The 13959-nt window shown below is 35.9% G+C and overlaps 1 protein-coding gene across 12 annotated transcripts in view; it reads right to left on the reverse strand.

Moving 5' to 3' along the window:
• nrxn2a (neurexin 2a) overlaps positions 1-13959 on the reverse strand; it is a 432106-nt gene that overhangs the window by 4249 nt on the left and 413898 nt on the right. For 10 of the 12 annotated variants that reach the window (XM_051877573.1, XM_051877574.1, XM_051877564.1 and 7 more), the window contains 3 exons: positions 12860-12949; positions 9099-9427; positions 1948-2026 (listed from right to left, as the gene is read on the reverse strand). In XM_051877573.1, the coding sequence (XP_051733533.1) occupies positions 1948-2026; positions 9099-9427; positions 12860-12949 (498 nt within the window). The remainder of the gene's footprint in view (positions 1-1947; positions 2027-9098; positions 9428-12859; positions 12950-13959) is intronic. The other 2 variants (XM_051877575.1, XM_051877571.1) reach the window with 1 other exon arrangement.

The following is a 13959-nucleotide window of genomic DNA, read 5'->3' on the forward strand; positions in this document are numbered from 1 at the left end:
TGGGAGGTAGCAAAATCTGAGTGGGTAGCACAAATCATCACAATGGCGTAAAATGATTTGCGCAAATATATAACACTTTACTGACTTTCTTACGCAAGGGGGAAATTTGGAACTGTGCGTTTGGAGAGACTGTTTTATGATTTATGGGGATTATAAAAATAGGAGTGGGTAAATTTTACCATTATAGGCTGGTTGTTTGCACACACTGTGGACACATATCTGTGTTCTTTTGTGTTAACTTTATATACTACTGTTCAAAAGTTTGGGATTAGTATTTTTTTAAGACTTCTTTTTCTGCAAGGATGTATTAAATTGATGAAAAGTGACAGTAAAGACATTTATAATGTTACAAAATATTTCTGTTTCATATAAACATTGTTCTTTTGAACTTTCTATTCATCAAAGAAAAAGATTCCATATATATAAAATAAAAAATATTAAGCAGCACTGTTTTCCACATTAATAATAATACTGTAAGAAATGTTACTTGAGCAGCAAATCAGCATATTAGAATGATTTCTCAAGGATCACGTGACACTGAAGACTGGAGTAATGATGCTGAAAATTCAGCTTTGCATCACAGGAATAAATAACACTTTTAAAATATAATTTTAAGTTATAAGAGTTTTTTACTCTATTTTTGATCAAATAAATGCAGCCTTGTGAGCATAAGAGACTTCTTTCAAAAACATTAAAAAAAATCTTACCGACCCCAAACATTTGACATTTTTTAATAAAAATTATTTTAAAAAAATATAACATTTTAAAACATTTCTCTCAGCTCCATCCTCTACCTTGAATGAAGCTTGTCACATCACATTATGGGAAAACCTTCTCCATGAAGGAAACAAGCTATACTGCTTCAAATTATATGTACAATGAGTTATTTTTTGAAGGTTGCACAGTTTTTCTACTGACAATTAGAGAGGTTTTTTTTTGTGTGTGTGTGTGTCAGGAGTGCACAAATGATGTCCAAACAAGCTAGGCAGGCAGCTGACTAGATTTTGAGACAGAGCCAAAAATAGGACTGTTATACCAATTATTTAATAAGAAATGTCTGGGTTAATATGTTTATTTTCCAACATTTTGTTCAACTAAAATAATCTGAAATGAAACCAAAGGCTTGGACAAATGTCAAACAGCAACAGCTGATTTTCCAGATGGGCCACCAGAAAGAACTCAACCACTCAATGACACTGAATGATTGCAACATAATGCACAATCACAGGAGCAATAGCTGAGCACAGAGTAATAATTCCATGTACTATGCAACACAGTTTGATGTCAAACCTATTTTATTGATATATGAATGCCTAAAGTAGAACTCAACAATGGAGTGGAATGGCCACTTAGCGTTGTGAATGGTAGGAGAAGGCCACCCTTCAAGAAATATAACCCTTAGCCTAAATCTAGCTCCCAAGTATACTATTCATATTCTCTGTAGGGTAAATATGAGGGAATAGTGCTAGCAGATAAGCATTATGGGAAACAGAATTCACATTAGGAACAAGATTGTGCTAGATCTCGGTTAGTTACTCAACACTAATGCTTGTTATTCAGAAACAAAAATGATAATGTAAAAAATTATATTTTAGATCCAACTGTTGAATGTTATTTCCTGAATATTTGCAAAACATCATATGTAATTTTATGGAATAGTTTCATTTTATGTATGAACTGAACAGAAATTTTACATAGTCTTAAATTCAAAAACACTTTGAAGCTCCAGCTGAAATTAAAATGAGGAATTATCTATGCAACTGCACTACATCAAATCTGAATATATCAGCAAGTCATTATAAACCTCTACTTTAATGAAAAAATGTTCTGTTTAAGACAGTAGTTTGATCTGATGTGTGTGCTGTCTGTGAGCAGTGACAGGTGAGCATCTGAAGCTTGTGTGGGTCTGTATGGTCTCAGTACTGCTGTATGTATGTGTGTACTCACCAGTGCCAGGCTCACACTCCTCCAGATCCTCATCATCACTGGGACACTCGGCTGACGCCACCAGCAGGTCATCTGAGTTCTGAAAGAGAATACAGAATACAGGTACAGACGGTGCATTTTTACAAGTTTGGAGGCAGATTCCATTCAGCTGGATTTCTCTACAACCTTGAAAAGCAACCTTGAAAGTTGTGACAATTATCTTTTTTGACCAGTTTTTTTAAGTCCACATTTGGCTTTTGTCATATTTGAACATTTTTGTCTCTCGGCGGTTGATTTTTATTAAAGCTAACAAATTTCAGCTTTTTTTTTTTTTTTTACACAAATCTTTTCACTAAGGTTTTTTTTTTTTTCTTCAACAATTCAAAGATAATTTTGCCCTTGACTCTGAACATTCACTATAAACATATGAATTATTAAAAATGTAAAACTAGTACTATTTAAACAAAGATTGAAATAATCAAAGAATTTCAATATTTATTGTGAGATTCATATGCGCTGATTCCATCCCCTCTATAACCAGTACCAGTACACAGATTATTACTAACTGAATAAACACATCTTTATTCACATCTGCTTTCCATGAAGAAATGATAATTGGGCTACAGGGTGCTTACACTGACACATACACTGTAAAAAATTAATCATGGGTCATGTAATTGTTATTAAAAAATTAAGGTGATAATTATTTTAAGAGAATTATTTCAATTATACAGTTTTATTTAGAGACACCATTTGGTGGTGATTGCATGCTTTGCATAGGGCTGGAATGGAGAGTAAATATTGAAATTAAGTGTTAATTTATGTGTTTTTGAGTGAAGGGAAACATCTGTTAATATTTAATGTTCAGTTATGTTTGTCATTTGAAAGAGTTTGTGTTATGTTGAAGTTTTGATCCTTACCATTGTGCAGAAGAGTAGAGCTTATGGTTAGGTTGTGGATAACTGCATGTACTAATACTATGAAGCATGTTGCTTTGATCAATGAACAATAGCTTTGCTAATGCCAGTGCAGTAACAAGTTTGTTCTTGTGCTCTGCTAGCAGCATACAGTCTTTTAATTGTACAACATGACTCAAAGTCAGATACAAACAGGTAATTTCCTTCCACTCAAAATCACAAAATAAAAATAAAAAAAGCACATTTCACTAAAAATATTAAATTTATTGTGCCATAGACTAAATCATTTAGGATGTTTTACATGATTTATTCAGGTACAGATTCCATTAAAGAAATCAAGCTATAAAAACTACTATTAAATATCATGTTTAATATTGTTACCATATTTTTTAGTAGATAGCACATAACAATTTTTACTGTGTACAGATATGCAATAAATGCCCCTTAAAACATTTTTAACATGATCATTACTCAATACTTATACTTGGTGTTAGTTTTTCAAGAGTCTTTATCTCTGTGCAATGGTGCGCTTGATGAATTCATTACAGAAAAATTATTTGTGTCTCATGAAGAGAAACACACAGACTGCAAATATATTACCAACCAAACATAAACGCAACTTTATTCACATATTCTTTCCGTGAGTGTTGTCGCTCTCTTGCTGATATACCTTATAATTCTGGAGTTAATTACTTAAAATGCAAATGAAAAAAAACAAAACAAAAAAAAACAGAAAGCAAAATCTTTTCTATCAGGTTATGTCGTAACACTAAATACAGAGTTTTTGATTAGTTAAAATCAATGGAGAGTATTTTGCATTTTTCTGTGGGTGTTCGAGGATCACCCACAGAAAATTAATTTGTAATTAATTTGTAATTAATGCAAAAAATGTGAAAATAATATTTAATTGTGTATATTTAGGATACATAAAATGCTACCTATGAAATTAGCCTTAGCACAGACAAAGGAGTCTGGCATTTTATTTCAGAAATCCATAAATCCTTAAATTTCTGTCATTAATTACTCACCCTCATGTCGTTCCAAACCCGTAAGACCTTCGTTCATCTTCGGAACGCAAATTAAGATATTTCTGATGAAATCCGAGAGCTTTCTGACTCCTCAATAGACAGCAATTTAACCACCACTTTCAAGTTCCAGAAAGGTACTAAAGACATCATTAAAAAAGTCGACGTGACTACAGTGGTTCAACCTTCATATAATGAAGCGACAAGAATACTTTTTGTGCGCAAAAACGAAACAAAAATAACGACTTTATTCAACAGTATCTTCTCTTCTATGTCATTCTCCTATGCTTTTTACGTCCAGCGCTTACAGATTCTACGTAAGAACAGCGGTTCAGTATTGGCAGATGCTGTTCACGTGAGCAGCATGATGCATGCATGTGAAGGTTAAACCACTGCAGTCATGTCAACTATTTTAACAATGTCTTTAGTACCATTCTGGACCTTGAAATTGGTGGTTAAATTGCTGTCTTGAGGGGACATTGAATTGAGGGGTCAGAGAGCTCTCAGATTTCATCAAAAATATCTTAATTTGTATTCCGAAGATAAACGAAGGTCTTACGGGTGTGGAACGACATGAGGGTGAGTAATTAATGACAGAATTTTCATTTTTCGGTGAACTAACCTTTTAAAATGCATTTTCCACCACATCTTAAACTGTGTGGTTGAAATGACTGTGGTTTAAATGGCATTTTAAAATACTGTAGTAAAAATACTCAATGCTTCCAAAAAAATTCAGACGGAATTCTTCTGTGATGCATGTCCACTGTTTTAATTTTACTAAAAGCGCCTACATCTGAAGAAACCCGGTTGCGGAGGCATTTATTCAGCTCTTACGATGCAGTGATACTAGACCAAATGGCTTTGCTGCCCCTTGGTTTGACCTGAGTTTGAATTAACATTCCCGACTCATACCTCACATTCATAAAACATGTAATTGGATCTGGGCCATGACTGATTTGGACGCATCAGTTTGTCCTTTCCCATCGAGAGGTCAGAACAATTTCGCTGTTCACTCGTATGGGCATATTTATCTGTTTGCGAGGCTGGTAGGCATCAACAGAGCACTAGATGAGGTATATGGAGGTATTTATTGGTGGTGACACCAGTTTTTGCATTTGTGTTCTCTATTTTAATACACACACAAACAAAAGACACAGCTAGTGGAATACCTTTTACATATGCATATAATGAAAACATTCATGGTATGCTTCATAAACCATTAAATAGTTAATTCAATGAGCCTGAAAGGATCATGTCTGTGGTTTCCATGATGGGATTACTGAGATAATACTTTTTTATCTCTTTATTCAAGACCCAATAAGATTCTGGCTTAATGTATGCAAATATGCATCATCTCTGCATTTAAATACTGGTCATTTTGACCATGATTATACCATTATACTTAATTGGTCTGGCTGAAATAGTGCAGTATTGATCTAGTCCACATTTTGTTGGCATTTTTCTAGTCCTTTCACTGTTCACTATTGTCAGCTACAAACATTTTGAAAGCTCAACTAGCCAGAGTTAAATTACTTTCGAAGGTAAGCTTATTGAAGAAAACATTCTGTTTCAAAGCCTTTCCATCATATCAGCAATGTTATTATGCTTCATTTACACCAAATATACAAAAACATTTCATGTCCTCGACATCCATCAAATACTGATGTAGCTGAATTCTGCTGAAACTAAAACACAAAACAAAACAAAACAAAACAAACCTTAAGATGACAAACATTAAATGTACAGAAAGTACCATCAAGGTCATTTTAAACAAAAAGCCTACCTTTGAACGATCAACGCATTTACTGAGGCAAAATAAAAGCTATGACAAATTCGCTTGGTTTTTGAGTCTGATTTACAAATACTAAAGACTCTGACATTTTGAACTTCTAATTAAAAGACGCATTGCAGCATTAGTTTTGCCTGACTGCGTTTATTAAAGGATAATTAGCGCGCTTCTTATCTGCACTTTTGCACAATGCCTGTGTGTTTAGTAAGACAAGTTTATTAAGAGCACTGGAATTGCAGGTTGTGTTTTGATATGTGCATACATTTCTGACAAATACGCCATGACTAATTTTTTTTGATACAACAAAAAGAAAGTCAAGGGCACGTTCAATATCCTAATCCTTAAAAGGGTGCTTCCCTTTTTAGAGTTGTGTCAGCTTGATCAAGGGCTTACTTAACATACACTATTGGCACGATTTCCAAAACACTGCAGGAGCTCTGACGTGAGCTGTGATTTACGTGGAGTCATGGAGGTTCACTTCAAACGCAGCACAAATTTAAGGTCCAATTTGAGGTCATGGAAAAGCAATCTTAGAACAAAAGATTTGTGCTGCTGGATGTATGGAAGCTTTGATACAAAACAGCACCAGCCGCTGACAATGAGGCTGAAATAATAGCATGTCTGACCCTGCAGCTCTGACTGATTTTCAGAACACTTGATTTGAGTTTGAAATGCATGCCGAGTAGATTTGCCCTTAAAAATATTCAGATGTTTTTCCTGCACATTCAAGGCCTGATATGAGCTGCCTCACTGCCTTATAGAGCATCCTAAATGTCATGAACCTTATAAGTGACTGATTCAGAATGCTCTACATAAGCAGAAAATCTACAGGGGCGTCGGATAGGGTGTAATAGTGGAACTAAGTAACAGGGGCTAACAAAGATAAATTGATCCATAATATTATCATGACAAAATTACATAGTTATAATAACATGCTCTCATTAGGAATAACATTTTGTTATTCAAGACTCAATTTTCCATCTGTGAAAATGGGAAATGTTTATTTGCCTGGCAGGATGTGTCCTCCCATGTTAGCGATTTCCCGCTGATAGGTGATTGCATTCAACTGGTCCCATGCGTATTTCTGTTTGTGCTTTGAACAGAGTGCAAAACGTTTACAACTTTCGTATTTGCAGCATTGAGCATTGTAGCCAGTCACAGATAGCGCTGTTGAGCGCATGAATGCGTTGGCCAATCAGAGGTGTTTAAGTTAGTCAGAATCCCCTCCGCTTAAAAAGCTGGAGTTTTCTTTCAGGGCGAGCTCACTGAGTTCTAATGAAGAATCCTTTCATTATAACCAACAAAGTGTAGACACGATGTAAATAAGAGATTCATTGTGCTTCTTTGATTATAATGGGAGTTTTCGCAAGAGTGCAGAACCGAAACTGAAGTTATTTACAGATTCAGTGATTAAAGGGAGTGCAATTTGAAAGCTTTCTCATTCACTATTTCAATAAAAGTTTTTCATGCTGCTAACACACTATTGCACTACCACGTATGAATACAATAGTGATTCCGCTATATTATCGTTCAGTTAGTCTCTCCCGAAATTGAAATTAGTGATAATTAGGCCTATAGCAAAATGATTTGATTTGTTCTTTGTTTTATTACGGACTTTTCACTTGACCTTTTAAAAGCAATTATTGCTTAATTAAAAAATATTCAAAGACTACATTCTAATGTTTTAATGCATTATTTATTTGTAAATGAAAGTTGTGAATCGTAGTGACCGGGGTCCAACATTTGGTGCTATGCCCCTGGCTACACAAATAGCACTCCACATGGATTGGTTCATAATTAGTTGCAATATAATGTGACATTTAAACATGTTGCTAAACTAACAAAAAGTATTATGCACGGGATCGGCTGACAATTGATTTCAATAAAATAGCATGTTGCTAAGTTAATGATGAGATACACTGCACAGGATTGACTCACAATTGATTTCAATAGTGACATTAGCATATTGCTAAGCTAATGATGAAGTACTCTGCATACTATCGACTCACAACTGATGTTGGTCTTATAAGCATAAAAATACATAGAACACATAAAAATTGGGTAAAATAATCTATTTGAACTACACATATGTAGAGAAATTTTTTTTACACAGTGAATGTAAATATAGTTCATAAATGTGTAGTCTAGACAGCGTTTTTGGTGCTATTCCATATAAATGTCTTACTCATCTTTAGGAGATGAGGAGAGGAGTGGTGCACTGGGACTTTCTCGGCACTAAGCTGTCTCACTCAAATCCCCATTTCCCTGCTATTGCTTTGTATGACTATTTACACCCAGGACAGCACGGATTAGGAGTGATTCACAGCTCACACGTGAGAGAATTCGTGCTCGTCCTCAGTTGTGCTAATGTGTGCCACTAGTGGCTATGGATCTTGGCAGTTTGGCTATGATTGACACTGATTGTTATTGAGCTTGGCCTTTATTCTTATCAACGTGCATCTCCTGATCAATGGAGTTGAACAGCACATAAATAAAGGCTGACAGTGGGGGAGGCAAGCGCTCCTAACTCGCTACCAATATGTGATGAATGGGGGGGCCGAGACAACACACAAGTCAGATATGACACTCAATATTCTCCATATTAATAACCTTGTGCTCCAGCATTTTACAGATGCTGTTTGAGGATAATGTTTTTTTTTAAGCTGTCAATAGGCATGAAGGATTGCTGGGCTAGGAACAACAATGGTCAGTCTACGCTTCAATGCCAGAACAACCAGCCAGATAAGATGGGGTTTTGTTGAAGAGAATGATTTGTGATAGTCTTGGATATGATATATTGCTTTCTAGTTTAGAAAAAGCAATTCGAGAATCTAAAAGATACATTTTTTAACAACGTAACAATGTTAACAATGTAAAATTAAAAATATATATTTTTTTCCTGATACATATACAGTAAAATAAAAAAAAAAAGTCCTTTAATCAGAGTAAAAAAAAAAAAAAAAAGGATGTCAAACTGGAAATCTGACAATCTGGATAGAAATTTAACCGTTCAAATGATTGCTTTCATAAGAAAAGTGCTACAGCTCTAAATATGTTTCTTGAGGCTTAGAAAATAATGACTTGAGAAAATTGCAGGACTGTTCAAAGGAAATGTGACTAGTAAAATACTATGTGTGGGAGGAATGAAAGGAAAAGCCTATGTGGGGGAGATATATCCTGACACACGCGAATCTGAGCTTTATGATTCTTCTCCTTCAGGGCCTTCCAGATGCAGAGTGACGGCTCTTTTTCAAGCAATAAATGACACATTTTTTACCCCAGGGTGGTCTGTCCTGTCAGCTCTTTTATTGCTGATACCAACTGGACATCTTGTAAAACAAAACTCTTTATAAACGCAACCATCCCTCTCATTCAAGAGAGACAGGCCAGCAAGGGGACCATCTCTCTGGATGATGGCAATCTCCACCGTCCCATCCTCACCTGTGTAATACTGTCCTTCAGGCTGGGAGAGCGCTGTCTACGGGTGGTGGTGGTGGCCATGGTGGTGGTGGTCTCCATTATTGTGGTGGACATGTCCGCTGCAGCCGGAGGGGTGGCTGAGGTGGTCTCTGTGGACAAGACGGAGGGTGCATCCCCAACCAAACGCAAGTTTCCAGCCACCTGCACATTCGGATCCCCCTCAGCGGCCAGTTTCAGCACTTGCAGCCCGTTGTAGTACAGACCTGAAATCTGGCCCTGGAATGGTCGGCCCTTATCCTGACCTCCCACTTTTATGGCCGCCTGGCTGTTGAAGATAGTCAACTGCCGACCTGGGATGCATCAGAGAGGAGATGGAGAGAGAGCAAGAGAAAGAGAGAGCAGTACGACAGCAAGGAGAGAAGCAAAGAGAGAAGCAAAAAAGCGACCATCAGTACAGGCTGCTTTTGGCGTCACAAGTAGGATGTGTCTAAATCAGCTGATAACACTTTTAACATTTGAACCTGGCGATGGAAATCTCCAATTCTAATGGCTGTCGTTTCTGACCTGGATAGTGCAGGAGACAAAATGTTGTATTAAACATGATGGCAAAGATCAATCCCAGAGCCTGAGGTGGCTCCTCTATAAGAGGAGGAATGGAAGAGCCCCTATCATTATAGAATAATGGCTGTATATTATCATTTGAGTCTCATTAAACTAGTAAGGCTTGAGCTGTGGATAATGAACTGAATAAGGAGGACTAAATTGGAAAACAATATTTATGAGTATGTAAAGAGTTTTTGATATGTTTTATTCAGAAACAGAGGCCTCGTTGATGCTAATCTGCATAAATAAGTGTCATCTGCCAGCTCAAATGCTAATGTGTCACTGAAGCAAGAGGAGTATCTCCTCCAGCCCCACGAACAGACGTACATAGGGGCGCAGGCACACATGAACACACACACTACGCCTCTGCATTAAGGATTTCGTCCCCTGAATCTCCATTGTCACTGAGTCATTTCGCATAGAAAATACCACTGGTTGAATTGATTATTTAGTTGATGATTATGAAAATAAAAGGAATCTGAATCAATATTATAAAAACTTCAATGCGGTAACAGGTAGTCACAGCGCTACAGGTTTGATTTAAGTGGTTTTGAATTATAATGGTGAAAGTTAAGTAATCAGGCCAAACTTAAGATATAATTTAATGCCAACAAAACCTTTAGAATTACTACTTAAAGAGGAAAAGGATGGTTAACTCAAAGTGCCATTTCCTTTGGCCCCTGAGAGCTGGACTGCCGCCATCCATTTAATCCTGATGAACAGGTACTCTGACACAGCTGATTATGAAGTGGGCAGTTGTTATCCCCTCTGTGAGAGCCACTTAATGCTTAATGAAGGGTTGCCATTTAACACAAGTAGGGTCTTGATTTTAACAGTTGAAAATAACCAAGTTTGACATGAGAGTGGAGATAAAAAGACCATAACCTCTGAAAGGCATGTCGTAATAGAGCGGGAAGAAGCCAGATGGCCACTTTCCACTTGCACATGTTCTTTTATTGTACAGTGGAACGATTATCCTGATTAATGTGTGACATTAAGGGCGGTTACATATGGTGACATAATACAAAGTACCAATGAGAAAAATATAATATAAATGCTCTCTTTATCATCTCTGTGATAGTATTGCATGGAACTTGCAGTGATAGTTCACCCAAAAATGCAGATTCTGTCATCATTTGCTTATACCTCATGTTGTTCCAAACCTGTACAAGTTCCTTTCTCATGTGGAATATAAAGCAATATATTTACAAATTTGTATTTTTATATAACTGTTTTTGTCTATTTAATGAAAGTCAATGAGTACCAAAATGACACTGGACTTCATTGACTTTCATTTTAAAGCTATTATAAGCTACTGATTTATCAGTGTTCAAAAAAACACTTTTATGATTTTTTTTTTTTTTAAATATAATTTTTTATTCCGTTCTTATTCATTGGAATAAAGCAATCAAGACCGTATCTAAAATTTCTCCTTATGTGTCCTGCGTATGTTTGGAACGACATGAGACATTTGAGTAAATAACGACAGAATATTCATATTTAGGTGCATTCATCCTTTCACTGCTATTTAAAAATGTGCAATGAGATTTAATTTTCTCGCATGTCTGGCATAAATGCAAAAGAGGTTTTCCTGTGATTAACTCAAGGTTGGACAGATCTTTTCTTTGCAGCTAAATGTATGAGACCCAGTGACAGAGGTTAGAACATTTAATGGAGGAGAATGAGGAGACCAAAGAGCCTTTGAGATAGAGAGCACGAGGCAGAGACAAATTTCTTACACAAAGACCAGTCACTCAATAAAACGTACCATTCATACAGGACACAGACCTGATGTATGAGGGCTTTGTTTCATTATCATTACTTATAGATTAGAACTGATAAATAATTACACATGTTAAAGGGACATTGTTAATCACATCTGAATGTGCAAAGGCTGACAGCAATTTTTCTCTCATTTGGTAACGAAAATGTCTTTCATTAATATTTAGATTGTTTAACCCTCTGAGTTAGTTCCGATTTAGGGGGGTTTTAAGATGGAATTAGCTTTAGTTTAGTGCCCTATTTATATCAAGCGGTAGAACTCAAATCACACTAAGAGGAAATACTCATCGCATATATATATATACTCAATATAATTATATATTGATAAAAGATCTTAGTTGGGTGCACAAGCGAGAGCTAAACATCTGAAAATGACTTTTAGACAAATGTAAAACTGAACTTTGGATCACGTTATACTCTGCATGTTATTGAGTTCAATCAACGAGGTATGCAGACCTAGAAAGGTCAGTTTTCCATGAAAAAACAGTGCAAGTGTATTTGTTTTATACTTAACATTTAGATGTGATGTTAGCTCAGCACATGAACAGAAAAAGAAGTTTGCATATAGATGAAAAAGGCGCAACCAACCAAAAAGTCTGATAACTTACACATCCAGTAGAGCATTAATGCTTAATATTCTTTGATAATGTGCTGACGCAGGTGTCTGAGATTGTTTCTGCACTTTAATAACTGAGAAGGTTTCTCGGGGAAAATCAAATACCATGCAGGATTCATCTGTTTACAGATGTCTCACGGGTCCAAAGATTACTACGGTTAAGTTTTAGACTATAATGCAAACGGTCCAAATAACATAATCTTTTTTGTTTTCATTAGACTCAAAGGGTTAAAGGGGATTTTGAAACTTTATTCTGATTTTAGTGTTAGAAGTATAAAAAAGCAATAGTCCCTTTAACTGCTTGGGATTGAAAAAGATCAATATAATTTTTTTTTAGTAAGATTTAAAGTGTTTTGTTTTTTTAAATACTCTTGCTTCAAAATTAGCGAAGTCAGAGAGGATCACAGAAGGAAAACATAAGACAGCAAGAAAAATAAACTATTTACAAACAGTTGTTGCAGTTATGGAGCGTTGTTAGAGGGTTAGTCAGGGATTATGTTTAAGATTAAACCTTTATCTCTGAAGTGGTGCAGTTCTAACTTAATAATGTGATATGAAAAGCACAAGCCACATGGAAATGTCCGATTGGATTTATATTGTGTGTGGGCAGCCACAATTCACAGTTTGTTTTGGCCCACTATATGCCAATGCAAAATGTTTGATTTATTTGGAAGTTTATAATTCAAAATGGCTTGCAGCTTTGCGGTTTTAAGGGAACTGCACCTCTTACAGAGCCTTAATAAGTCATTAAGTCATTGTTTAATTAATCCATTTTTATTACCTTTGTCGAGTAGCCACTCGTCAACTACCCGACCAAGTCTGTATGGAATTCTTTGCCTGGCTATTGCAAGCCGTTCATTATCAATGTTCCCTTCAAAGAATTTAGAGAGACAGATAAGAGGTTAATATCTGGAAGTTCAAGCGTCACATGGTTAAAAACATGGCAACAAGACTATCAAGTTTAGCAAGTTAGGAAGTCTAAACGAGCTTTATGCTGGTAGTTATGTTGTTTTAAGGTGGATTGCACTTAGTTATTAGACAGTTTAGAAGCTTTAGACTAATTAGAGCATGTTTAATTCTGTTTAGAAAGCTTTGAGGACATATTTAGTGATCGTTTATCTTCTAATTTTGGTCTGGTTGATTGTGATGTCATCTCAGCGAATAATACTTGAGGAACATTTCATACAATCAATAGGACAACAATGATATCAGTGATAATGTCACATATTATAATGTGCAGCTATACAATGGTAGTGTCAAAACTGCTCAGGAAGACATTTTCTGGTCTCTACAAGAAATCAGAGTGAGAACAATGCAATCAGTGCCGCATCTAGTATCAAAATCTCAAGGTACCTGCATAAATTAGGACACGTGTAATTATAAAAAGACACAAAAGCTGCAATCGACTCGGTGTCATGAGCTGCCAGATAAGAGACGGTTCTCTTTTTCTGACAGGTCCCTTCATCAGAGCTAAAATGAGCTTGCGAGTCTTGTTACTCACTCAAAAGAACAATCTCCTCAGATCACTGTTTTTTCTTCTCTGCTCTCCACCATTGTCCTGTCAAAATCCATGTCATCCTAATACCCCTTATTACAATGGCTTGGTCAATACTGTTTGCCACACAATGATGTTTATGTCCTCTCAAATATCATGTATACAACTTTGCAGTGGCTGTGACATTCCCAGAACATTTCAATAAGTCCTTCATCATATTCAGTACATGGGTCAATGACATATAATGAGTGTTCATGATAAAGAAAAAGGAAAAAACTTAACCTTAAAACATGCCAACTTTTAAAAAAAGAACTCTTATGTCCTCCAACCAATACGCCCATATAGGTCGTTTGTCACTTCCCTGAAATACGACCCATAGAAGTGTT

Source organism: Ctenopharyngodon idella, chromosome 21 (genome assembly GCF_019924925.1).
Source record: "Ctenopharyngodon idella isolate HZGC_01 chromosome 21, HZGC01, whole genome shotgun sequence".
Lineage (NCBI taxonomy): Eukaryota > Metazoa > Chordata > Actinopteri > Cypriniformes > Xenocyprididae > Ctenopharyngodon > Ctenopharyngodon idella.